Genomic DNA, 27,506 nt, shown 5'->3' on the forward strand with positions numbered 1-27,506 from the left:
GGAAACTGAGACAAAGAAGGTGAAATGACTTGCCCACAATCACACAACTGGTAAATGTCTAAGACTGGATTTGAACTCTGGTCTTCTGACTTCAGGCCTGGGTACTCTATCCACTGTACTACCTCACTGCACTACAACTTTGGTTTCATAAAATTTGAATCTTTTGGGCCAGATATATTCCCCTGTATGTATTGCTATAGAAATCAATATGTCTCTCTTTTTACTCCTAAATTTCCTCTTCCTCTAAATTTCCCCTCTTCCTTTTGAGGGCACCACCATCATTCCATTCACTCAGATTCATAACTTTCAAGTCATCTTGGACTCTTTCTCCCATTACCACTACCACCACTTTTCTCAAAGTTTGTATTTATAAAAGTATTTAAGATTTGTAAAATATTTGACAAATATTTTCTCATTTGATCCTCACTACAACCTAGAAGTGCTGGTTATTCCCATTTTATAGATGAGGAAACTGAGACAGACAGCTGTTAAATAACTTGCCCGGGGCTATACAGCTAGTTTCTGAAACAGGATTTGAACTCAGGTCTTCCTGACACCAGATTCAGTGCTTTATTTATGGCACCACTTAGTTGGTTCATAATAAATATTCAATCAATTGCCAAATCATGTGGATTCTATCTGAACAGTTACTTTTACATCCATCCCCTTCTCTCCATTTACACAGTTTTTTAATCATCTTTTGCTTGTACTGTGCAATACTCTTTCTTTAAAAAACATTTTTTTTAGTTGGATTCCTGCTTCCATCCTCTCCCTTCTCTAATGCATCTTTCATGCAGCACCAAAATAATATTGCTAAAATGCACATTTAACTGTACTGCTCGAATACTCAAATGGCTCCCTGGGATAAAGTGCAAACTGTTAAGTCTAGCATTAAAAGCTTTCCACAATGCAGCTCCCACCCATCTTTTCAAACATTCCCTATCATTCCCCTTCCTGTACTTGACATTCCAATCAACCTGGCTCATGTGCTTCTCCCCAACTTCAACATTCCATCTCTGACCTGGAATGTATTTCCTTCTCAATTCTAACTCTTGAAATCACTGGCTTCATTCAGGGCTCAGCACAAGGGCCATGTCCCATAAGAAGTTTTTCCTGATATCCCCAGGATATTCTCTCACTACTCAAATTTCTTTATATTTACTCATCTGAAGGGCGGCTAGGTGGCACAGAGGATGGAGCACTGGCCCTGGAGTCAGGAGTACCTGAGTTCAAATCTGACCTCAGACACTTAATAATAATTGCCTATCTGTGTGGCCTTGGGCAAGTCACTTGGCCCCATTTGCCTTGCAGAAAAGTAAAAAAAAAAATCTAGGATATATTTACTCATCTGAGTACCTATCAAGTCATGTCATTTCTCCCTCCCCCAAGAATGTAAGCACCTTAAGGGCAGAAAATTTCATTTTTCCTTCTTGGTGTCTCCAGCACCTGCCTTCTATATAGCAGGAGCTTAATAATTGCTTATTAAACTGAGTTGACCCTTGGCAACAACTATTAAATAGGATAACAAAATGATTACTTTCTTATTATTTTATTAATCAATTTTATAAATGCGACCCTTCACCTCAGTTTCAAAGCCCAATTTCTTAAGGACATTTCTAACCTTGCCCAAAGAATTCACCTCATTCAGACCATCTAATCTAGGTGAATTCTGGCCCCTTGTGTTCTGTTAGGTAGGACTGGGGTGAAGAACAGATTCTTGGTATAGATTGCTCAAGGTTGATGTGTCTGGATAAAGATGAATCTCTTTGCCCAAGAATAGCTGGATCGGAATCACATCCTCTGGGGCGGCTAGGTGGCACAGTGGATAGAGTATCGGCCCTGGAGTCAGGAGGATCCCAGTTCAAATCCGACCTCAGACACTTAATGATTACCTAGCTGTGTGGCCTGGGCAAGCCACTTAACCCCATTTGCCTTGCAAAAAAAAAAAAAAACACTAAAAAAAATCTCATCCTCCAGTCTCTCATTAGAATAAGCTCACCTTTCATTATAATATTCATTGTTTCATCAATTGTTTCTACTCATCAGAGACAATCCTTTTCCAAAGGGATTTAACTATTCGAGGGGCCTCCTAGAGTTGTCTTTGATTGCTAAAAAAAAACCCACTGACATCAGTTTATTGATTATTTGCTAGCCACAATTAGTAAACTGAGTATTAATTACTCAGAAATCTGTCTATCTAGAATTTTCATTTGTCTCAAGGGGATAAGAAGAAGGGAGAGGGAGAAGTGCTGCTCTGGGATCTATTCTTTCTCCTCTTCTCATTCATCTTTCTTTGATGCTGTAGGTCAGCTTGTTTATATTAAGTCAATAGCACTCATCTATATACAGAACTGTTATAAATCTTTGTTTTACTCCACAAAGTCAAAGTCTTAATCTTATGTCACATTTCTCTTCAAAGTGGTCAGTGGAAGGCATTATAGAACAGAGTGCTGTCCTAAATCCCTAGCATGGATGAAGGGTTTCAGCCTTTTAGAAGATTCATACTAGGAACCAGCCCCTTTTCATCCCTAGCTATAGTTTGGGAGGGAAGCAGGGTAGAAAGAAACTAGGGGCTTTGGGGGCAACATTAGAGGGAGCTTTCTTGAGCAAGTGAGGAGTAACAGTGGCTATCCTCCCAAACTCAAATTATTCCTTTTGCTAAACCCCTTGCCAAAGGGTTAGCTTTGGGAGAAAATTGCCTTTGAGACTTGAACATGGAGTAATCTAAGTATCTAGGAATTTCCAGATATTCAGGATGGTTAAGGATGAGGAAGCTAGGGGGCACAATATAGGAATACTTCTCCGAGTCACTCACTGGGTCACTCTAAATCATCTTGAGTATCCCCTGCAACTTTATTAACATCCTTATTAACAATAATAACAAATCATATTTCTGCCTACCCAAATGAAAATCTCTTCCCTCTAAATAAGTAAGATTAATGGTGTAGGTTATATTTCCCCCCATTGAGAGGTTGAGCTGTAGTTTCATCTAGGTGCCATTCAGAGACTATTTTTACCATTCTTTCTAACTCGGAACCTTTCACATAATAAATACTTTTTCATCAATCAATGGATTTTTTTGGAACTTCCAGTGAGAAAATTACCTTCACTTATGCAGCTTAGAGTCTTATTGAATGACCTGGGATATTAAGAGTTTCAAATGACTTATTCTAGGACATTATAGCCAGAATGGGTCTGAGGCAAGATTTGAACCCAGGCTTTCCCAACTTAAGGCCAGCCTTCTCTCCATTATGCCATGACTGACTCTCATCATTCCCATTTTTACAGAAGAGGAAGTCAAGGTGGGCTAGTTAGGTGGTGCAGTGGATAGAGCCTGGCCCTGGAGCCAGAAGGACCTGAGTTCAAATCCATCCTCAGACACTAATTACCTAACTGTGTGACTTTGGGCAAGTCACTTAACCCATTGCCTTGCAGAAAGAAAGAAAGAAAGAAAGAAAGAAAGGGGAAAAGAGAAAGTCATTGACCTGGCTATGAGTAACTAACTGGTACATGTCAAAGCCAGGATTTGAACTCATATCTTTGACTCCAAAATAGCATTTTACTTACACTCCACCTCCAAACTAACTATTCTAATAAGAAATCCGGACTCTGTGAAAAGAGGTGCTTTATTAAAAGAAGATGTGGTGGATGGTGTCTGTCACATGTTCCTATTCTTAGGCCTTGGACACAGTAATCACTTAATGGGAAATAGAAATGGAAATACAAAAGAATGAATGAATCATAGCTCAGGGAGCCAGATATCCTATTTGCCACCTTTATCATGGCATCACAGATCATAGATTTAGAGCTAGAGGGGATCTTGGAGATCAGCCAATTAAACTTTCCCATTTTACAATTGAGGTAATCAGAGCCCGGAGAAGGTAGATCACACAGCTTAGTCCTAGTGAGCATCTGCCTAGGGTCCTGATCCATCCAGTGACAGGAATTTCTCAGCTCTTTCTATCCACCACTGAGAGCTGCTTCCAGTTCCCTGACTGGCAAGCCCCAAGCTAGCCCAAATCCCCAAATAGGAATCACAGTAACCTTCTTCTCTGAGGCAACTTTTACTGATTTTAGACTGGGTCCTTCTGGGCTACTGCTTTGCTTTTCACTTTCAAACTTCTGAAGATTTGCTTGGCTGGGACTTATAATAATAGCATTATTTTTTATAAATAGACAAATAACATCTATGTAACACTTTAAGGTTTGAAAATAGCTTTGGAGGATAAAAACATCACTTGTACAAAAATATTTATAGCAGCCCTGTTTGTGGTGGCAAAGAATTGGAAATCAAGTAAATGTCCTTCAATTGGGGAATGGCTTAGCAAACTGTGGTATATGTACGTCATAGAACACTATTGTTCTATTAGAAACCAGGAGGGACGGGATTTCAGGGAAGCCTGGAGGGCTTTGCATGAGTTGATGCTGAGTGAGATGAGCAGAACCAGAAAAACACTGTACATCCTAACAGCAACATGGGGGTGATGTTCAACCTTGATGGACTTGCTTGTTCCATCAGTGCAACAACCAGGGACAATTTTGGGCTGTCTGCAATGGAGAGTGCCATCTGTATCCAGATAAAGAGCCATGGAGTTTGAACAAATTTCAAGGACTATTCCCTTTAATTTAGGAAAAAAAACCAGATATCTTATTGTCTGATCTTGTTATCTCTTAGACTTTCTGTCTCTTCCTTAAGGATATGATTTCTCTCTCAGCACACTCAATTTGGATCAATGTACAACATGGAAACAAAATAAAGACTGACAGAGTGCTTTCCGTGGCGGGGGGGGAGTAAGATTAGGGGAAAAATTGTAAAACTCAAAACTCAAACAAAATCTTTAAAAATTAAAAATCAAATAAAATAATAAAGAAATAAAAAGAAAAAAGAAAGAAAGAAAGAAAGAAAGAAAGAAAGAAAGAAAGAAAGAAAGAAAGAAAGAAAGAAAGAAAGAAAGAAAGAAAGAAAGAAAGAAAGAAAGAAAAGAGCTTTGGAACCTCACAACAACCCTAGGAGATAGGTGATATTATTATCCCCATGTTACTGATGAGGAAGCTGAGGCAGACCGAAGCTAAATGACTTGCCCAGAGTTACACAGCCACTAAGTATTCTAGGCTAAATTTGAACTGAGGCCCCTCTACTCATATGGAGGCATGATGGATAAAACACCAGACTTAGAATCAGAAAAGCACATCTTCCTGAGTTCAAATTCAACCTCAGATACTTACTAACTGTCTAACTCCAGGCAAGTCACTTAATTCTATTCGCCTCAATTTTCTCATCTGTAAAATGAACTGGAGAAGGAAATGGCAAACCTCTCCAGTATCTCTTCCAAGAAAACTCCAAACTGTGTTAAGAAGAGTCAGACATAATTGAAAGGACCAAACAGCAACCTCCTCGCTCTGGGTCCAGGACAATAGCCACTGTTTTGTATTAAAAGTAAATTAATAGGGGCAGCTAGGTGGTATAGGAGATAGAGCACTAGCCCTGGAGTCAGGAGGACCTGAGTTCAAATTTGGCCTCAGGCACTACTTAATTACTTAGCTATGTGACTTTGGGCAAGTTACTTAATCCCATTGCCTCACAACCCCCCCCCACCAAAATAAATTAATAATCTTAAGCAACTTTATACACAAAAAATAAAGAAAAGTAGTATGACATAATGGATAGAGTTTTGGTCCCCAAATTTGGGCCTCAGTTTCTTCAACTGTAAAATGGAATGATTAGACACATCAACTGCCTGTGGTTCCTTCTACTCTAGTTCTGATCTATGAACCCATGCCGTAACCTATATCTGAATAGAAAATTTCTCTATAACAACTCTAAGAAATGCTCAGCCAGCTTCCTAGAGAAGACCTCTAGTGATGAGAAACCCACTACTTCTTCAAGATCCTTCTCTGCTTTTATATGGACCCAATTGAAGTTCTCATTGCTTTTAATCTTGGTATCTAAGAAATAAGCAGAAAAAGTCAAATTTTTATTCCTTGCAACAAGCCTTGAGCAACCAAAACCCAACCACAAATCTATTCTCCTTAATAACTACCCTGGTTCTTTAAAGTGTTTTTTTCTGTTCTTCCTAACTCAGATCTTCATGTCTCTCTTACATAACTGTAATTCCTCCTCCTCAGTGGTCTCCTTGCTTCCAATCTTTCCAATTCACTTTCCACAAAGATATCAAAATCATTTTCCTGAGGAACAAGTCTGATCATGTTATTTCCCCTCTCAAAAAAAATAGGATTCCCTATTATCTTGGGAATAAAATATAAATTCAGTAATCTAGTACTTAGAGGCTTCTATATTCTGACCTCCCCAGTCTTATTTCATGTTGTTCCTTCCCTCAATTCCACATTCTAGACCTAATGGTCTATACTTTGTTCTTCAAAGTCAATATTCCATCCCTTACCTCTATATTGCACTAGACTACATCCTATGACTGGAATGCACTCTTCCTTCTTCATTTCTGCTGCTCAGAATTCTTATTTTTCCTCCAAACTAAACTTCTGTCACCCCTTCCATGAAATCTTCCCTGATTCCCTCTCCCCCAATTATCATTGTTCTCTATCTCCTTTCCTTATATTTCTTTGTATGTATGTTTTTATTCCCACCAGTTTTGAGCAAGATGTAAGCTCCTTGAGGACAGCACATATTTTATATTTTGTCTTTGTATTTCTATAACCTACAGTGAATATTTACTGAATTTCCATGAATATGGTATGAATTCCAGTCCCCTCAACCTACACTCTATCTCTTGGTTTCAGGAATTTTCTCTGGCTGTCCCTCATGTCTGGAATTCTTCCTTCTCTACTCTTACTATTGATGTTCCTGATTCCTTTTAAATGCCAATGAAAATCCGACCTTTTATAGTATGCCTCCCCCAACTCCTCTTAATTCCAGTGCCTTCCTTCTGTTGATTATTTCCTATTTATTCTATTTATTTATATGCTTTCTTTGTGTGTGTTTATCTGTTAGCTCCCCCATTAGATTATAAGCTCTTTGAAGGCAGAGACTGTCTTTTGCTTCTTTTTGTACTCTGTCCCCCCCAACACTTAACACAGTGTTTGAAATAATTGATTAATGGGGCAGCTAGGTGGCACAGTGGATAAAGCACTGGCCCTGGAGTCAGGAGTACCTGGGTTCAAATCCCATCTCAGACACTTAATAATTACCTAGCTGTGTGGCCTTGGGCAAGCCACTTAACCCCACATTTGCCTTGCAAAAAAAAAACCTAAAAAAAAGAAATAATTGATAGAATGATTTATCCTGATCAACCTTCTTTGGAAAGAATCAAGCATGTCAATGTCCTTCTTAAAACGTGGTACCCTGGGGCGGCTACGTGGCGCAGTGGATAGAGTACTGGCTCTGGAGTCAGGAGTACCTGAGTTCAAATCTGACCTCAGACACTTAATAATTACCTAGTTGTGTGGCCTTGGGCAAGCCACTTAACCCCATTGCCTTGCAAAACAAAACAAAACAAAAAAAGTGGTATCCTGAGCTGAACATAATTCTCCAGAATATAGTATGGCTTAGTGGAGAGAGCATTGGACATGGAACCATTAAATCTAGCTTGAATTCCAACTTTGTTTCTAAGAAGGCAATTTTATACAAATCACTTGACCTCTTTTTTCTATTCCAACCCCTTCTATTATATTTTGAATACTTTGATGACTGAACTTTTCTCTCATCCTAATTTTTTATTTCTCCTTTTCCAATGACTGTTTCCCTTCTATTTACATGACCAGATCTTCTAAAATCCTATCATCCTCTCAAACTATCATCTGATGTCTCCTTATCTGTTCAGTCACTTTAGTCATAGATGACTCTTCATGATCTTATTTGGGGTTTTCTTAGCAAAGATACTGGAATATTTTGCCATTTCTTTTTCTAGCTCATTTTACAGATGAGGAGACTGAGGCAAGCACTGTTAAGTGATTTTCTCAGGATCAGGCAACTGGTAAACATCTGAGACCAGATTTGAACTTGGGAAAGATGAGTCTTCTCGACATCAGACCTGAAACTTTATCCACTCTGTCATCTGGCTGCCCATGTCAAACAATCTCTTGGAAAAAAATCATCTATACTTTCAATCTCCCACTTTTGACCCTCATATTAATTTCTTAACCCTTTGCAATCTGACTTTGAACACTTGATCACCAATTGAAACTGCTCTATTTGAAGGTTATAAATAATCTCTTAATTGCCAGCTCTAAGGTCCTTTTCTCAGGCCTCATTCTTCCTGAACTGTCCATCATATTTGACTCTGTTGATGATCGCCTTCTCCTGGACTCTCTGTACTGCTAGGGTTTTCATGCCCTCATGGTTCTCTCCCTGTTCTCCTCCCAATTGTTTAACTTCTTCTCAGTCTCATTTGTTGGATCATCATCTAGATACCATCCCTTTGGTGTAGAGAAATTTCAGGACTTTGTCCTGGACCCTCTTTTCTCTATATATATGCTCTGATTTGGTGATCATGTCGTTATCATTCTTATCAAATGACCACCAGATCTGTAACCTCTCTTGGACTCTAGTCCCATACCACCAACTGCCTATTGGACATTTCCAACTGGATGTCTAATAGTCATTTCAAATTTTACTTGTAATTAAAACAACTCCCTGCCCTTCCTATCCTCTTCCTATAATAAGTAAGACACATTACAAACATTACCTTATTAGGGTCTCACAACAATCCTAAGAGGTAGATGCTATAATTATCCCTATGTTACAAATAAGGAAAGTGAGAAGGTAGAGATGAAGTGATTTGCCACAGTCAGAAAATTTCTAAGGAAGGATTCAAACTCAAGGCCAATGCTCTATCTACTTTGCCACTAATAAGACTCCCTCTTCCTATTTGTGTCATCCTTTTGTGTGGTTTTTTTAATAAAAGAAAGATTTTATTTATTTTGAATTTTACAATTTTCCCCCTAATCTTGCTTACCTCCCCCCCTACAGAAGATAGTCTATTAATGTTTATATTGCTATTTGTGTCATCCTTGATTCGTCACTCTCACACATCTCCCCACAATGTCCAACCAACAGCAAAATCTTATTTATTCTACCTCCCCAAGATCCCTCAGATCTACCTCTCTTCTCTTCACTCATGCAGTCATTACCCTTCTTCAGACCCTTATGACATTTTGTTTAGACAACTGCAATAACTCATGATCTGACTCCCTACTTATAGCGTCTCCCTCTCCAAACCATCCTTCACATGGCTACCAAATGATATTCCTATAGGATATTTGTGACACTATCATTCTCTTATTCAAGAAACTTCAATGGTTTCCTTATTACCTTTGGCTTCTGTAAACTGACTCCAGACTACTTTTTCAGATTAATTATTCTCTACATTCTAATCACACCAGTTTTCTTGCTATTCCTTTGTACACTACATTTCACCTTCCATATTCCTACCTTCACACAGACATCAGGTACCTGGTACCCTATCTTCAAACCTTCCTCCTAGAATCCTTACCTGTCTTCAAAGTTCATATGCCAGGGCTTCTTCCTACAGGAAATTGATTCTGACCTCTTTCAGGTGCTGGCACTTCTACAGAATTGTATCCTTCCCAGAATAATTTTCTATATCCTCTTCCTCATCCTCCTTCACTTAAAACAAATGACAAGATGCCTCACTCTGATACTTTGTCAACTAAGAACAATCCATCAGACTAAGTGAACTAAATATGAACAGGGCCTATATAACATAATTGAATTGATCAACATAGGTTTTAGACTAAGTGCACAAAGTCCTTCACAAATTTAGAAGTCCTTAAAATTCATTGGATGTCCTAGTGGGGCCATTGCTAAGTATATACCATACAAGATAAAAGGAAGGATCCAACATACCCATATATTCATAGGAGCACCTTTTTGTTATAAGAAAGAATTGGAAACAATGTAGGTACCAATCCATTGGCTGACAAATTATGGCATATAAAAATGTGATATTTTTGCAACATAAAATAGGAAGAAATATATTGTTTCAGAGGAAAGGCTTCTATGAACTGATATAAAGTGAGGTAAGCAGAACTAGGAAAATGATTTATACAATGACAAAAAAATTATACAGAAAAATAATTTAGAAAAGCATTAGAACTCTGATCAATTCAGTAATCAGTCACAGCTCCAGAGGATCCATGATGAAGCATGGTACCCAACTCCTGATAGAAGGGTGCTGGGTAAGTGTAGAAAGAAATGGATATTTTTGGACATGGTCAATATGAAAATTTATTTTGCTTTGGATAAGAATATTTATTATGAATGGTTTTTAAAAATATATTGTTCATTTGGAATAGTGATGGGGAAAATATATGTTGCTTGTTAACTGAAAAAAAATTAAATTAAATTTGAGAACAGAAAATGTGCCTCAGAGAGACTAAATGATTTGTTATAGGTCAGAAAAATTGGGATTCAACCCAAGATCTCTCAATCTCAAATTCAAAGTTTTTCTCCCTATACTATATTGCTTCTCATATTGTTCCTTGCTTAGTCATATCACTATTTGGGGGGATTTTAAGTTTTTTTCCAATTTTTCAATATTCTAAATAATGCAACTGTAGAAGGTACTAACTGGAAAAATTAGTTGGGTTTTTCTTTTTGTTTGTTAATTTTGCCTCTTACCTATCACTATATTTATTTTTCTGCACTTGAACTCTCCTTTCCTCTGCCTTCAGGGGCTTATGTCCATCAAGTTCTGGTCTGGCCACCTGACTTCTAACCCAGTGATAATCCAGAACTGGATGATCAAGTCTTGACTCCTGTTTGTTTTCCTGGTCCCCAGGAAGACCCCAGGTTCTCCCTTCCCCTCATCTGGCATCTACTTCTCTGATCCCTCTCCTGGAGTCCTCATCCCAGAGTTACCCATGTGCTGCAGTGACATTGAGGCTTTTGGGACTGATTTCTTACTCTGGCAGATGTGTGCACATTGCTTCGGGTGCTGCCCACAGATGGAAGAACAGTTGATGCATTCTTTCACAAGGTGGTCATAATAGCTGCCTTGTTTCTTGCTGCATCTCAGAGACTCTGGGAAATAGAGATTGGCAAATAGTGAATGTTCCAGTTCTTCAAGAACCAAACAATAAAGCTCATCACATCTCCCGAAGCCTTCATGTCTTAGAGGATTATTTCAAGAATCTCTAAAACCCAGCTCTAAATTTTAGGAGCCTGTGACACTCTGATTTCAGGTAAGTCATTTAATATCTGAACCTTAGTTTCCTTATATGTAAAATGAGGATGTAAGACCAGATAATCACTGAAGTCCTTGACATCTCTAAATCTGTGATACTATAAAGTTTAAAAAGTGAGTTCTTCCTGGGTAGGTCAGTGGTTAGAACACTGACCCTGGAATCAGGAGGACCTGAGCTCAAATATGAACTCAGACACTTGACTCTTAGTAACTGTATGACCCTGGGCAAGTCATTTAAGTGAGCTCACATTTAACATTTTCTTTTTTCTTTCCTTTCCCTTTCTTTCTTTCTTTCTTTCTTTCTGTTTGTACAAAAAAAATTGATTCACACATGCTTAGAATATCTGATCCAGAGTCAGGTCTATATTTGAATACTGGTTTTCAAGCCTATTTCCTGCCTGTTTAATCTTGAAGCCGAAGTTGGTGCCTCCTCAAGAACTCTGTTGAAGATTTTTTTTTAGGTTTTTGCAAGGCAAACGGAGTTAAGTGGCTTGCCCAAGGTCACACAGCTAGGTAATTATTAAGCGTCTGAGACTGGATTTGAACCCAGGCACTCCTGACTCCAAGGCTGGTGCTTTATCCACTAAGCCACCTAGCTGCCCCTCTGTTGAAGATTTTTAATGGATCTACCAGCTCTAATCCTATGACCCTTTCATGTAAACTGAAGGTGCAACTCTCTGTTTAGAGCAGCTTCCTGCATGTTCCAGGACATCTCGGGGAGCTCTAGTTTTCCTATATTTTAATCCAGAAGATTATCTTTTAAGATACTGTAAGTAACCAGGGATGAAAAGAGGAAAGAAGGATCTGATAGACATTTTATGAAGATGATTTCCTTTTAATCCTCACAACAACCTAGGAAAGTAGTGTCTATTATTGCTCCCCTTTTACAGTTGACAAAACTGAGGCTAACAAAAATTAAGTGACTTGCTCAGGGTCACAAAACCAGGAAATGTCTGAGACCAGATATGAAGATCTTCCCCATTCCAGGTGCTCTATCTATTATATCACCTCCCAGGAGATTTTTATTCTGTGGAAAAATTATTATAATAGACTTTTCCAATGGAATATTTTTTTATCTAATTTCTTTTTCTTTAATTTTTAATTTATGGAATAAGGCAAGAATTTCCATAACATAGTGCAATGAGAAAGATGATTGTATGTGAAACTACAAATCTACTATATACAACTTGCTATTCCTTTTAAATATATAACAAAATGATCATATAAAATTATCTAATTCCTTTAACTGTTTGATCAAAAAATATAAAATATTAATGATGCTGCTTTGATATGTCTTATCAGGTCAGGTCAAAACCCATAACAAACAAACAAACTAGAGGTTCTGCATGTAACCACTGGTAGGAGCTTGACCATATTCTTGTTATAAAGAACTTTTCACTGTAATATAAATGAGCTGATCTGCAATGCTTTTATTTTCAAAATCTTTCCTAATTTGTTGTCTCTTTAATTTTCACAATCATCCTGTGGAATAAGTAGGGAAGTAAGGACTAAATAGGGAAGCTGAGGCACAAAGAAGCCATGACCAGCCCAAGGACATGTAAGTGATCAGTAGGACTACTATAAGAATCCCAAACTCTTTAGTTTCCTCCTTTGCCTCCAACCCCATACCAAATTGTACTAAAATGATGCCACAGGCTTTGCTGTGATAAGGTGGTGATATGTATCATTGTCTTTCATCTTTATTATTTCATTAATATGACATTTTGAAACAGAACAAATGTAAGAAAGCAAGCCCCTGCACCAAGTCAATTCTCTCATTCTGGGACTTTCTTTATTCATCCAAAAAGCATTTATTTATGTGCCAAAGACTGTTCAAGGTTCTGAAGATACAGAGGTAAAAAATGAAACAGAGTTTGTCCTCCAGGAGTTTACTTTCTATTGGGGGAGAAGAGGAGAGAAGGCATACACACATCTAAGGAAGTTAAAAAAAATACAAAATAATTTCCAGGAATTTTAAACTGGCTATGGGGGAAAAAGAGAGGGATCAGAGAAGGCCAAGCAGGAGGCCAAGGAAGAGGAGACTATTCTGAAGAAAATAAGGGATTCTATAAAGAAAAGGGGTTGATCAAGCAGTTTCCTTCACCTAAAGGTTTTTCCAACTGAGAAGATACTGCAGAGAGCCCTGGATCTGGAGCCAGGAAGTGCAAATTTCAAATCCTGCCTGTGACATTTGCCAACTATGTGACCCTGGCACATCATTAGCCTCTCTCAGGCTCAGTTTCCTCATTTGTTAAATGGGATAATAATCACAGCTACTTCACTGAATTATTGTGAAAGCCAACAATAACCAAATTTAAAAATGTTTTAAAATCTTAGGGGGTGGCTAGGTGGTGCAGTGGATAGAGCACCGGCTCTGGAGTCAGGAGTACCTGAGTTCAAATCCGGCCTCAGACATTTAATAATTACTTAGCCATGTGGCCTTGGACAAGCCACTTAACCCCATTGCCTTGAAAAAAAAATTAAAAAAATAAATAAATCTTAGAGCATTATATAAATGCCAGTTAATATTATTGTTGTTGTATTTACCTTTGTGTACTCCATAGTGATTAGTGTAGTGCTTGTATACAGTAGGCCCTTAATTAATGTTTATTGAATGCTGAATATTGAAAGTCTTCTAATTTGGATGAATGGATATTTATGAGTGCCTGCTATACAAAAAAATATCATGCAAGACACTGAATGATCATTGTTTACATGTTCTTGAAAACTGCCTTTAGATCTGAACTCTGAGGTGCCTCAATTTGTGGCTGGTGCATAGTAGGTTTTCTGATAGATGGTTTGATTTTTAAACTTTTGGTCAGTTCCTCCAGAATCACAGGATGTTGTAGGAGCTGTAGGGACTTTTAGAGATCGTCTCATCTAATCATTCCATTTCACAAAATGAGGAAACTGAAGCTCAGAGAGATTAAGGGAATTGGCCAATAAATAGTCAATAGGTCATATATCTAGCTAGTTGTAGGGAAGGGGCTAGTACTTAGGTTTCCTGGCTTTCAGTCAGAGTAAACTTGATGTGTCCAAGCAGAGGCTGCCCAGATCTAGAGAAGGTTCTGCTAAGACTTAGTTCACTCCTCCACTCCCACAGGACCAACACACCAGAGTCCAATTCCTAGCTCTACCACTTGCTAATTGTGTAGCTCTGGATAAACCACTTATACTTTCCTCCCTCGGTTTCCTTATCCAGAAAATGGGCTCAGTGGCCTCCAAGATCCCTCCTATGTTCTATAACTTACGGCAAAACATGTCACAATTCTTGTGACTGGGTCTGTTGCATAGAGGTTTGCAGGGGACACAGTTGTGCACCAGCAAGTCCCAATACTGTTCCTTCAGGCAGCGTTTCATGGTCATCCACCATAGGTAAGGCTTGATAATGTCTGCAAAATAGAAAAGAGATGAGGAGGACCTAGCTGATGATTTGGTTCACTCTTCACCCAAAAGAGTGTTCAAGGATTCTCTCAGCTGCTTTAAATCTAGGATCAGGGGGGTTGCATTTGAAACTCTTGAAATGAATATTAGACAATACATTTATACAATCCAAAAATCCATAAATATATATTTATTTATATAGAAGAAGCATTTATTTATGAAGCATTTGTGTAATCCATTGTGATAGGGTGTAGAGAGACAAAAATAAACCAAAAAAAAAAAAGATCCTGCTCTCAGAAAGTTTACATTCTACTGGAGGAATAGAAAGTGTGGACATACTTTCAGACACCTTGGTTTTAGGAGGGAGAAAGGACAAATAGCAGGGAGAATCAGGATAAACTCCCTGAAAGAGGTGACATAAGTATTTAGTAATAGCCTACTCTGCTTCAGTTTTAGAAGAGAGTAGGAAGAATTAGGGAAGAGTAAAAAACAAACAATTGTTGCCTTCAAGATGCTTACATTCTACTGAGAAGAAGCAACACAGCACTGTTTATATAAAAGATATACAAAACTATTTTGGGGGTAGGAGATAGCATTAATCATGGGGGGGGGGGCAAGGAATAGAAAGGTTTCCCTAAGGTCAAGGTGTTTGATCTAAAAGGCAGAGAGAGCACGAGGTGTACCCTGTACAGAGTCATAGGGCAAGAGATGAAACATCTTGTACAAAGTTGAACTGGAACATTGAATGTGAGAGGGAATCATATGAAATGTCTTAATTTCAATAGATAGATTGGAGCCAAACTGTGAAGAGTTTCAAATGCAAAACTGAGTAATCTGTATTTGCTCCCAGAGGCAATAGGGAGTCCTTAGAGGGTCTTGAGCAAGGGAGTGACAAAATCATATCTGTGTTTTAGTAATACCAGCTTTGTACCTATATGGAAGATGGATTGCTACAGGAAAGAAAGAATACCAACTAAAGAGCTATTGCAATAGTTTAAGCAAGAGGTGATAAAGACCTGAACTAGCACGGTTGTGGTATGTATGATAGGAATATTGTTAACATCAAATGTAATAGCCACTCAAATATCTAGCTCCCAAACTCCAAGATATTGTTGTTCATCCTTCTTTCTAGAAGAGAACCAATGACATCAGGAGAGTGATATCTTGACTTGCAAATGAACTGAATTTAAGTGAGGCAAGACTGTGCAAAGTCATTAGTCTCACTTTCTCCCTCCAGTTATCAGAATCCAATGGCAAGACATAGGTCAGGATGACTGGTAATGGCCCTGCGTGCAATGGAAGACCATTGCCTTTTTAAGCTAAGTTCTTAATTAAAGACCTTTCTCAGGTTTCAGTTTGTCTGAAGCAATATCCATTCAATGACTAAAGGTTAGGTAAAAATTGAAGCAAAAGATGATCTAGTTTGCCTTTACAAGAGAATCAATGAGTAGAAGTCCTTCAGAGTTTTGGGCAATAATAATAACTGCTATTTACACTCACTGTAAGCCAACAAAAATCTAAACAGTGAGCTAGTGAGGCTTGGCCTGTGACCTATTAATGGTCCATCAGTGAGAGTCAGAATGATTTGGGTTTAAAGGCATAGTCAAGTAAAGCCCTTTGAATCCCAGTGGGCTTTATCAAGCCTGGTTTGCCAGAGTCGTATTTCAAGAAATCATAAATGAAAACTACATGAGACTAAAGAGTCAACTGTTTCTGTTCAAAGCAAAACAAAACAAGGGGCAGCTAGATACACAATGGAGAAAGCACTGGCCCTGGAATCAGGAGGATCCGAGTTCAAATCCAACATTTGATGTTTAATAGCTATATGGCCTTAGGCAAGTCATTTAACCCCAGTGCCCCACAAAAAACCCAAGAAACATTGACAGAATAAATGTATAAGGAAGAAAGAAAAGAAATCTAGCTTCCAAACCCCAAGGTATCTCATTGGTTTTCAGGGATCAAAATTAATATTCCCTTTAACAAAGCACCCAAGGTAAGGGTATGACTTCTCATGTGGTCAGAGGGACTGACATTAAAAAAAAATCCCTCCCTCTCAATAGTCTTTGCATTCCGACTCTTGGCATAGCTACTCTCAACTAGGTTAGGTTGGGGAAACCTTGTAAACAGATCTAACTTAGGCTAGTCACAGCTACCCAATGTCCTTGCCTGGTTCATTAAGATTCATGGTGAATTAGGTCATAAAGAATAAAACAACCAGAATGAGGCAGATTTTCTTCTTTGGAATGCCAAGCTCTCAAGGGCCTCATGACCAGACCTCACACCTCCCCATTTTTTCTGGAGGGCATCTACATACTCAGATACATGGGTGACCCAAAGTCACAGGTGTGTGATCCTTTTTAATCTAGATTAAAAAAGTCTTTTTTCTTCACTTATGAGTTTGATTTATTTCAGGACTGGGTTGGTTGACTGTTGCCCTTCGTTCTCAGAGGGGACCAAAATTGCATCACTATGTTGGAGTCAACTTAATATAGCATACCCAACTGTGACTGGTATTTCAGGACTAAGAAAGAAAGAAAGAAAGAAATGGAGTTAAGAGATGTCAATGCCTTGTAATTGTTCTTATTTCCTCTCTCTAATCCATCCTCTCACATATGTGCCAAAGTGATATTCCTAAAGTGGAGGTCTATCTGTTGTACCCTCTGCTCAAAAAACTCTACGGACTCCCCAGTGTCTCTAGAATAAAATATTAAATCTCTCTGTTCAGAATTCAAAGCTCTTTCCAATCTGACTTCTGCCTTCATTTCCAGGCTTATTATAATTACTCTCTTACTCTCCCACACTCATGCTCTTTACCTTACAGCCAAGCTGGCTTTTTTACCATGATATGTATATATATGTATATATATATATATATATGTATATAGATATATATATATATGTACCATTCCATCTCTCATCTCTATACTTTTTCAAACTGCCCAAACTGCCCCTCCCCACTTCCTGGAAGGCACTTCACAGTCACTACCTCCACTTCTTAGAATGCCTAACTCCTTAGAGACTCAGCTCCTATGCTGCCCCAACATGAGGCTTTCCTTGAGTCACCCAGCTGTTCACATCAACTCTCCCCCACTCCAGTACCTTATATTGACTTTGAATATATTTTTCACTGACTTCTATATGTTCATGGTATTTTTCTAGCAGCCATTATAGCAACTATCACATATTAAGCATAGAACAAATATTTGTTGAATAACTGAGTTGGTAACTGACTGGATATGGAGGGGGGAGTATGATGAGGGAGACAGAATAGGCAAGTATGAATCTGAGGCTGCAAATTTAGTTCATTGGAAAGATGGTAGTAACCTCAGAAGAATACAGAAATGGGGAAGTGAGGGAAAGGCAAGGTTTCAGGGGAAAAGAGATAATTCCATTTTGGACATGTCAAATTTGAATGACCTAAATAGGACATCCAGTCGAAAATGTCCATTAAGTTGTTGTTGATGCTGAATTGGAACTCAGGAGAGAAATGAGGGCTAGATAAAAAGATATGTGAGTCATCTGTACAAGGGCAGTAGGAGGGAAAGAAAGGGAAAGGGAGGAGAGAGAAAGGAAAGGAAGGGGAAACAGAAAGATAGAGAGATAGGGAAGGAAGGGAAGGAGAGAGACAGAGAGGAAGAGAGGGAGGGAGAGAACTGGAGAAGGAGGGGGAGAGAAAGAGACAGAGACAGAGTCAGAGATGCTCAGAAAAGCAAAATCCAGGGGTACACCCACAAATAGGGCATAGATCATGGAGAGTGACCTAGCTCAAGAAACTAAAAAAGTAGTTATTCTTTTTCCTGTAAAGTTCAGTAATAGGAAAGATAGATACTAGGGCTAATTTAGGCTTAAGGTTTGGAAAGGGATGAGCAACAATAGGATAAGAGAACAAGGGGCTCCAGGTTGATGATAGATAAAGTTGAATTTTTATTATTCAATCATATCTGCCTCTTTATGATCCCATTTGGGCTTTTCTTGGTAGAGATACCAGAGTGGTTTCTCATTTCCTTCTCCTGCTCATTGTACAGTTGAGGAAACTGAAGCAAGCTGGTTAAGTGACTTGCCCAGGGTCATATAGCTAGGAAGTATCTGAAACCAGATTCGAACTCAAGAAGATGAGTTTTTTTTATTCCAGACCCAGCACTCTATCCCCCCACATCATCTAACTGAATTAGTTAGCTACAATGTCAAGATTTCAGAGGGAGGCTATTAAAGTTAGAAGAGGGGTGATGGTCTGAAAAATTAGGGAGGGGGGATTGTCTGAGGCTAAAGTGAGAACAAAGAAAAGACTCAGGATCATTCAACCCTGTTTACCTCCAAAAATAAAAAATGAAGCACATAATACAGGTTTTAAGGTGAAACAGGAAGACTGAGTCAGATGCTGAACCTTAAAGAAAGGAGATAGAAGGCCCCAGGGTTAGTAGATAAATGCCCCTATAAGATTTGTATTGAGTGTTAATAAATTCAGGGAGAATATTGCTGCCCTTCCTATCACAGAACTTAAAGGGGGATCCAGTGATATCATAGATTGATAGTGCTGGAAAAAATATTAATGAATCCTTCATGGGTACCGTGAACCATCCTGGGTCCAAATCTGTTCTGCTCTGAAACATTTTCTATAATGCAATCCCATTTTGTACAGATCTGCAATTTCATCAGCATGGGATACTCCCAGTGTTGAAATGTCCTTCACTGCCTATTTCAGTAACTCATAGTCTTAGTTGTCTAGGACACTGAGTTTTGACCTATATATGGTCACTTGCTTAATGTCAGTGGCAAAATTTGAACCCAGGTCTTCCCTGATTTCAAGACTAGATCATTGGTCTCTGTATTATTTTTCTCCATTCTCTTACTTCTTTCAATCAAAAAATTGAGCAAACATCCTAGAGTATCTGGATGCTCCCTGTCAGAAAAGTTTTCCTGGTCTTTTTAGAGGCTTTTAGGAGAGCCAATGGAAGGAGCCCTGGACCTGGAGTCAGGAAGATCTGAGTTCAAATCCCACCCCAGATACTTACTAGAACTATGACCCTAGATATGTCATTTAACCTATATCTGCCTCAGTTTTCTCAATTGTAAAATGGGGATACTAGCACCTACCTCTCATGATTATTGTGAGGATCAAATGAGATAATATTTATAAAGTGCTTAGCAAAATTTCTGGTATGTAGTATATAATAGATGCTTAGTAAATGCTTAGTCATTTCACTATTCATTTCACAAGCATTTATTAAGTTTCCCTGTGCTATGTATGTGCTGTATCTAACCTAAATTCTTCATTTGCTTCCTGATCTTAAAGGAGATAGAATGCAGCTTACCACCTTCCACATTTGTGAACCCAGAAAATTTGGTAATTTAGGGGATACAGACTTTAATGGAAAGAGGCCCTCTTTTTTTCAGTTCCCAAGATGAAAAAAAATAATAACCAAAACAATGTTCCTCCAGGGTAAAGTTCTGCCTGAAAGATCAGCTGGTTTCACTAATGAAACAACTTTGTACACTTTTGGAGGGAGTACCATCTACCCAAAATTTAGTTTTATTGATGCCTTTTAAAAAAAATTCCATAGTTATTTCCCAAGAGAAAGAAAGACCTCAGCATACCCTTTTGGTATACTTATGAGACATCATAGATAAATTCCCACAAGATGGTCAGGCATGGATGGGTTGCAGTTTCTGTCATTTTAGGGAATACCCCACATGAATGAGATCACATATGTATTTGAGAATTTGAGTCATATGCCACTCTCTACCACCTCAACTCTACTGAACTTTCCTTTATAACAAAGAAAAAAAAAATAGGTAACCAAAACCAACAGATACAGTGACTGCATCTTAACAATGGATGAACATTCTACACAGGGAGGCACGCTCTACGCCCATTCAAAAGTTCCTTTAAGTCAATGTTTGACTCTTCATGACCCCATTTTGGGTTTTCTTGATAAAGATGCTGCAGTGATTTGCCATTTCCTTCTCCAGCTCATTTTAAAGATGAGGAATTAAGGCAAATAGAATTAAATGACATCCCAAGAGACATTCAGATAGTGGTCTTATCTGGATTTGACCAGGTTTGAGAATGGATTTGAATTCAGGTCTTCCTGGCTCCAGATTCCAGCTGCCCTGTTAGGACTCTTTTTTGTTTGTTTGTTTTTTGCTTTCTTTTTTAAAAATTTCCATATTAGTGAAGTTGTAAATGAAGAATCAGAACAAATGGGGAAAACACTATAAGAAAGAAAAAATAGAACAAGTTTAAAAGCATGAACATAGTATACTTTGTTCTTCATTCAAACTTCATAGTTTTTTCTTCAGAATGGCACACAAAGTTTTTAAAATTGTCCTTGGTCACTGAAACTGCTGAGAGGAGCCAAATCCATCATAGTTGATCATCTCACAATGTGACTATTAATGTATACAATGTTCTCCTGGTTCTACTCACTTCAATTCATGAAAGTCTTTCCAGGTTTTTCTGAGGTCCTGTCCCTCATGATTTCTTATAGAACAATAGTGTTCCATCACATTAATATATCACAAATTGTTCAGCCAATCTCCAATTGATGGGCAACCCCTCAATTTCCAATTCTCTTCCACTAAAAGAAGACTGCTATAAATATTTTTGTACAGGTGAGTCTTCCTCCCTGTTTCACGATCTCTGGGTCTATTTAGTCTTAAAAGCATATTTCACTTCTGTTATAATATGTCTGAAAATATTTTAGGTCAGCCCTATCTCTGTATCTCCCTTTGAGACTAGTATTGTGTTTTAAACATTGTAATGTTTGTCCTTCATTTTCAAAGACGGCCACAAAAGAAGGGAAGTGATGCCATGACAAGCATGTGAGTTGGATTTGAGTGAGGGGAGATGTGCTGAGTCACTAGCTCACTTTCTCCTCCAGAGCATCTGGGTCCAGTGGCCAGATATGAATCAGAATGGCTGGAGATGGCCCTAGATGCAAGGCAACAAGGGTTAAGTGACCTGCCCAGGGTCACATAGTTAAGAGTCAAGTGTCCAAGGTTAGATTAGAATTCCTGTCCTCCGGATTCCAAGACCAGTGCTCTATACACTGTGCCACCTGCTTTGTGAATATTTGAGAAAATTGGTTCTGGTTGGTAAGCTCTAGAGGTTAAAAAACTCAGCCTTGAGCCCAAGAGTAAATGCTCTGAAAACAGAGGAACTTAACCATAATCCATAGGACCAGATTACTATATGTAGCCACTAAAGGGAACACTTGGGAACCTTCTTACCTCCAAACTTCAAAAGATTTATGTTTTCTTTGCTGAAACCATGCCTTTCAGCAGTGCAGATCTCTATCCTGGCACAACCTTAGGTGGTTTCCTGAATTTTGAGGCCAAAAAAGAAAAAGAAAATATATCCTACATGGTGACCAATAAGTTGATCCCCATTTAACTGGGCTGATCCTCAGATGCCATCAGCATTCACAAGATTTTATTAGAGCCTACTATGTGTCAAACACCTTGGCCTCTAGGATCTCACATTCTTGAATAGACACATAATTCTTTGCCAGGCAACCTCCCCAGATAACCTTCCAGTCTGATTAAACCTGCAGTGGAGACTATACCTGGGCCCAGAGGAGGTGTGTATGGTTGCGCTTGTTTTGTTTTTGTTTTTTTCATTTATTCAAGCCTTGTAGTATGGAATGGCAGACAGAAAATGAACTCTAGAGTCAAGGGCTTTTATTATGACATCATCATCATAACATCTATAAGTACCTATTATGAATTAGGTATTGTATCAAGTGGTTTGTGAATAAATATTGTAAATATCACAACTCTATGAGGGAGATGCTATTAGAATGCCCATTATACAATTTAGGAAACTGAGTCACCAGTTAAATGACTTCACCAGGGTCACCCAGTAAGTGGTTGAGATCATACACTTAAACTCCCTGAATTAGTATTTCCTTGAAAGAATTGAATTATAAAGCTTCAGAGCTCCTTTCCATCTCTAAATGTCTGATCCTGTAAAAGAGGTATGTTACTTAACCTCTTGAGGCCTCAGTTTCCTCATCTCTAAAAGGAGATGGTTAGATAGATGAAGTTGTTTCTGAGATCATTTCTAGTCTTAGATTTGCTTATATATATTCAAGGATATTTTTAAAGTTGTGCAAAGAAGAGCTCACTCCCTCCTCTTGCTGGGGATGGGGTCAAGTGGTGGAACTCTTAGTTCAGAATGTTGTAGGCTGAGAGATGAGGTTGCTGGAGAAGTTAGTTTTATTTGATAGTTTATTTTTGCTTCAAGTGACAATTCACTGGGGAGGTGAGGATAGTGGCATGCTAGCAGATGATTTGTTAATGGATCTGTGACCTTATTCATAAAGGAATTTCCTGTAGTGATGAACCCCCCCAGCCTGTCCATGCCAATCCATCCTGTGAGACTCTCATTCGTGGTCTCTCTGAAGTCCCCATGGTGGAGGTAGATGGGTGGAGGCATGCAACTTTCCCAGGATCCCTTGCTGCATTTTTCTTAGGAAAAGACTATAAATATAATATAAAATATAACATATTTATATATAAATATATAATATTTATGTGGATAAATAAATAAATATAATTATAAAAAAGGAACCAATAAAACTGCACTGACATAGCCATCAAGACCCTAAAGTTACTACTTTCTCCATATAATTAGACAAAAAAAGGAAGACTATGGGGACATAATGAAATAGTGGGAAAAGTATGGACCCTGGTGCAGTAGCTAGAGTGCTGGGCTTAGAATAAAAAAGACTATAATCTGTGTGAAGTCAAAACCAGCTGCAGACACTTACTAGCTTTGTGACCCTGGGCAAGTTACTTAACTCTGTTTGCCTCAGTTTTCTCATCTATAAAATGAGCTGGAGAAGGAAATGGCAAACTACTCCAGTGTCTTTAACATGAAAACCCCAAATGAGGTCATAAGCAGTTCACTGAAACAAGTGAACAATAATGGCCCCTGGTGTCTGAGGATCTGGGTTTTAATCCCAGTGTATGACCTCAGGCAACAGATCTGCCAAGTAAAAGGGTCTGAAGTTCCTTCTAGTTCTAGAACCATATCCTATGAAGAATAGTGTTCTATTCATTGCTGCTTAGCCTTTCTTGTTTTTTTTATTATGAAAATTAGCACATGGAAATTAAAAGATTTTTCTGTCAGTCAGGAAACACTTGACTTAATTAAGCATTGTGGGGTAGAAAATGAGTTCAAAGTTAGAGTTCAGAGATCTGGATTCAAATCCTGCCTCTGACATTTGCTAGTTTTGTAACTGTGGGCAAATCTGTTTACCCATCTGTCAAATGCCTCCCAACATTCTTCTGAGGAAAGTGTTAGCACGAGTCTTATCCTTGTTAGACTTAAATTGTTATGATTATTATTATTAAAAGTTTAAAATAATTGTTGGTGGTTTTCTAGCTTATTATCAGAAAGAACCTTAGAGTCTTCTGGTTCAAAATCCTTTAAGAAAGAATTCCTTTGACATTCTTCTCAATAAGGGGTCATGCACCCTCCATTTGAAGACCTTCAATGATAGAAAACGTTTTGCCTCCTAAAACATTTCTGCTTTGGGAAGTTCTAATTTCTGGGAAATGTTCTCCCTAAGAAATCAACTCCTCTTCCATTTCCTCCCACAACTCCTTGGTCTTCCCTCTGGGGCTAAGCATATCAAATATTTGCACATTCAGGTCTTTTCTAAGCTAAATAGCCTTATTTCTTTCAAGAAGATTATTGATCTAGAACTAAATGGAACCTTATAAGCCATGTAGTCTAGCACCATTCCATTTTACAGATGAAGAAGACTGAGGCCTGAAGAGAACTTAAATGATTTGTCTAAGGTCACACAGGTGGTGTCAGAGGTGGGATTTGATCCTGAATCCTGTCTCCAGAGGCACTCTTCCTCTGCTCCTCTCCTATGGAACCCTTTAGTTTATCCCCTATTAAAATGGAAGATCTCTGTGAGATTATTTCATTCTTTGTATCTAAATCCCCTGGAATCTAGCACAATGACTAGCATTTAATAAATTCTTGTTGTTTGATTGACTTTGAACAATCTTCCTAAAATGAGTCACTCAGAATAATAAAAAAATTAATTTATCTTGTGCTCAAAACTGCAAATTACTTTTCAATAACAATAGCAGCGAGGGGCGGCTAGGTGGCATAGTGGATAAAGCACCGGTCTTGGAGTCAGGAGTACCTGGGTTCAAATCCGGTCTCAGACACTTAATAATTACCCAAGCTATGTGGCCTTGGGCAAGCCACTTAACCCCATTTGCCTTGCAAAAACTTAAATAAATAAACAAATAAATAAATAAATAGACAGATTGACAGACAGATAGATAAAGAAATAAATTGCGTATTATTCCCATTTTGCAGTTAAGGAAATAAAGGCTCTGAAATACGAACTAATTCTCCCCCACCTCTCCCATGCACACAACTATGATATTTTAGGCGGGGATTCAAAGCTAGGCCTCCTTACTCCCAAATCTAGTGCTTTATTCTCTATACCATATTGCTTCCCACAAACAATAGCTAAGAGACTCCAGATGTGGCCTGGCTAAAGGTAGAGAAAGCTTACCATTTCCTTCTCTCTAGATACAATGTTTCTGTTAAGACAGTCTAAGAAAACAATGACACTTTTGGCCACCATCTTGTACCACTGACTCATATTGGGCACACATCTCACTATAACCCAGATCTTTTATTTTTGTAGGAACTTGTATTTAAGCAGTTTGTTTAAATCCAGTTCAGACATGCGGTTGGCTAGAGGTAACATTTAACCACATCCTATCTTCATATTCAACTTATCCATATCTCTACCTCTCTGAACTTACAGCTCTCACTGTCTGGACAACTCACCAAAAACATTATTTATCTAGCTAGCCAGCTATACACAAATGCACACACATGTGTATTGATTTGCCAAATACAGGGTTGTAATCAGAGCAGGGCACCTAATGCTTTTTTCTAGGGAGCCAACATCTTGTGGAATACTTGGAACCACCAACCTAGGCCTCAGAGTCTTAGCACCCAACTTGTACCATTACCAAATCCCTCTATCTCCTCTTAGAGTCTGAGGACTGCTAGCTATGCTCCTGAGAAATGGGTCATTGTGGTATAACTGCACCAGCCTTTGTGGCAGCCCCACCAACTGAATTTACCTTTGTCTAAGAATGGCAAGTCTGACTGAATGAAAAAAAAATGACAAAGCTCTGTTGTGCTAAAAACAACCAACCTGAAAACAGGGGCAGAAAACTACAAGGTTGGGAGCTTTCCATAGCCTCAGTTGTCTAACTTATCTACTCTCTCCCCATATATATCTGTATATCTTTATGTTTGTATATCTATCTAATTATGTGTATATACATAAAATGTATATTTGTGTATATATGTAAATATAGATATTATATATATAATGAATCACTATAAGTTATTCGGAGCAGACCTTTGATTCATGTTCGAATCTACTTAGGCTTACATCCAAGTAGAGACAGGGTCATTATATGTAGTGCCATCATTTATCTTCATAACCATCTACTTCCCTGTGGTTACATGTAACCCACAATACTCCCAAGTTTAACCTGAACCAGAACCAGAACAATTTTTGAGCACATACTGTATGCTTGTTAATCTTTCAGATTATAGGATAAGAATTTTAAAGGCAGGCAGCTAGGTGGCTCAGCACCAGCCCTGGAGTCAGGAGATCCTGAGTTCAAATTTGACCTCAGACACTTAATAATTACCTAGCTGTATGACCTTGAGTAAATCACTTAACCCCATTGTCTTGCAAAAATCAAATCAAATCAAATCAAACATTCTAGGGGGAAAGGGATGTGTATTCTGTGTTGTCATGGGTCCCTGTCTCTTCAAAATAGAAGGAATATGGAACTTCCTTGATGACCATACTGAGACCTAGTTTTCAAGACTGAAACCAAGAAATACTTCGCTCCCATCTCCTTCTTTCATGAGACTGAGGAGGGAAATGAATGAATTTGGTTGCCCTAGGGCTCCACAGTAATAGTCTATAATTCATTGTGTTTATGGAGCACTTCTAGCTTTTGAATGCAATTATCCCAATGCGATGTAAAAACTTGGCTTTTGAGACAGACCCTTATTTCAGATTCATAGTATTTGCTACCTAGGCAACCTTGGGCTAGTCCTTTCACCTCTCTTGGTCCAAGATGGCCTTTCTTCTCATTCTAAATCCCTGATTCTATCATCTCCTTTATGGGTGCTAAGATATAATGGGACCCTCCAGGCTAGCGTCTGCCTTGAATTATACCAGCTCTGTGGGAATCTCACTATTCCCCTCTGAACATCTGGGCAATTTTCCAGATTTAAAATATTCTCTGAGCCTCTCTTAACTCCTAAAATAATCCCATTTCCTTCAAGTCAACTCTGCTTCCCTCACCCCAACTCCCATTCTCACTGCCGTGTGGCCACTTCCCCATTCCCTGATTTCCCACAAAGAGTCTAGTATGATACTCACGGTCTCCTCTTCCGCAAAAGGTTATTGTCTCTCCTCTCTCTACTTCTGCTCCCTCATAAGGAACAACAGTCTCAGGTCTTACCCATTACTCAGTAGGTTTATTATTAGCATTAGATTTGATTAGTGTCTGTGCTGTAGTTTCCTGGGTTTTTCCCTCAAACTTTTAATATGTAAATCAGCCATAGTCCTACCCATGCAGACACATCTATTCACACGTAATCTCTAGGGCACACTGGTTCTGGGCATCCAGTGAATCTGATCTAAGTCCATCATATAGTTATGGAATATGTACCATACATAGCACATTACTGGAGCATCTAAACTGATAGAGTGGATAGAGTGCTAGAGCTGGAATCAGAAAAACTCACCTTCATGAGTTCAAATCTATTCTCAGAAACTTACTAACTGTGTGACCCTAGGCAAGTCACTTAACCCTATTTGCCTCATTTTCCTCATCTTTAAAATGAGCTAAAGAAGGAAATGG

The 27,506-nt window shown here is 38.5% G+C and overlaps 1 protein-coding gene across 1 annotated transcript in view; it reads right to left on the reverse strand.

Moving 5' to 3' along the window:
* Nucleotides 1-27,115, reverse strand: part of TNFRSF13B (TNF receptor superfamily member 13B) — a 40,571-nt gene extending 13,456 nt beyond the window's left edge. Inside the window, exons 1-3 of the mRNA XM_074201655.1 lie at nt 27,023-27,115; nt 14,432-14,572; nt 10,901-11,017 (exon numbers count right to left, since the gene is read on the reverse strand). Of these exons, the coding sequence (XP_074057756.1) occupies nt 10,901-11,017; nt 14,432-14,546 (232 nt within the window). The 5' untranslated portion in view covers nt 14,547-14,572; nt 27,023-27,115. The remainder of the gene's footprint in view (nt 1-10,900; nt 11,018-14,431; nt 14,573-27,022) is intronic.
* Nucleotides 27,116-27,506: the final 391 nt, after the last annotated feature.

This window comes from Macrotis lagotis, chromosome X (genome assembly GCF_037893015.1).
Source record: "Macrotis lagotis isolate mMagLag1 chromosome X, bilby.v1.9.chrom.fasta, whole genome shotgun sequence".
NCBI lineage: Eukaryota > Metazoa > Chordata > Mammalia > Peramelemorphia > Peramelidae > Macrotis > Macrotis lagotis.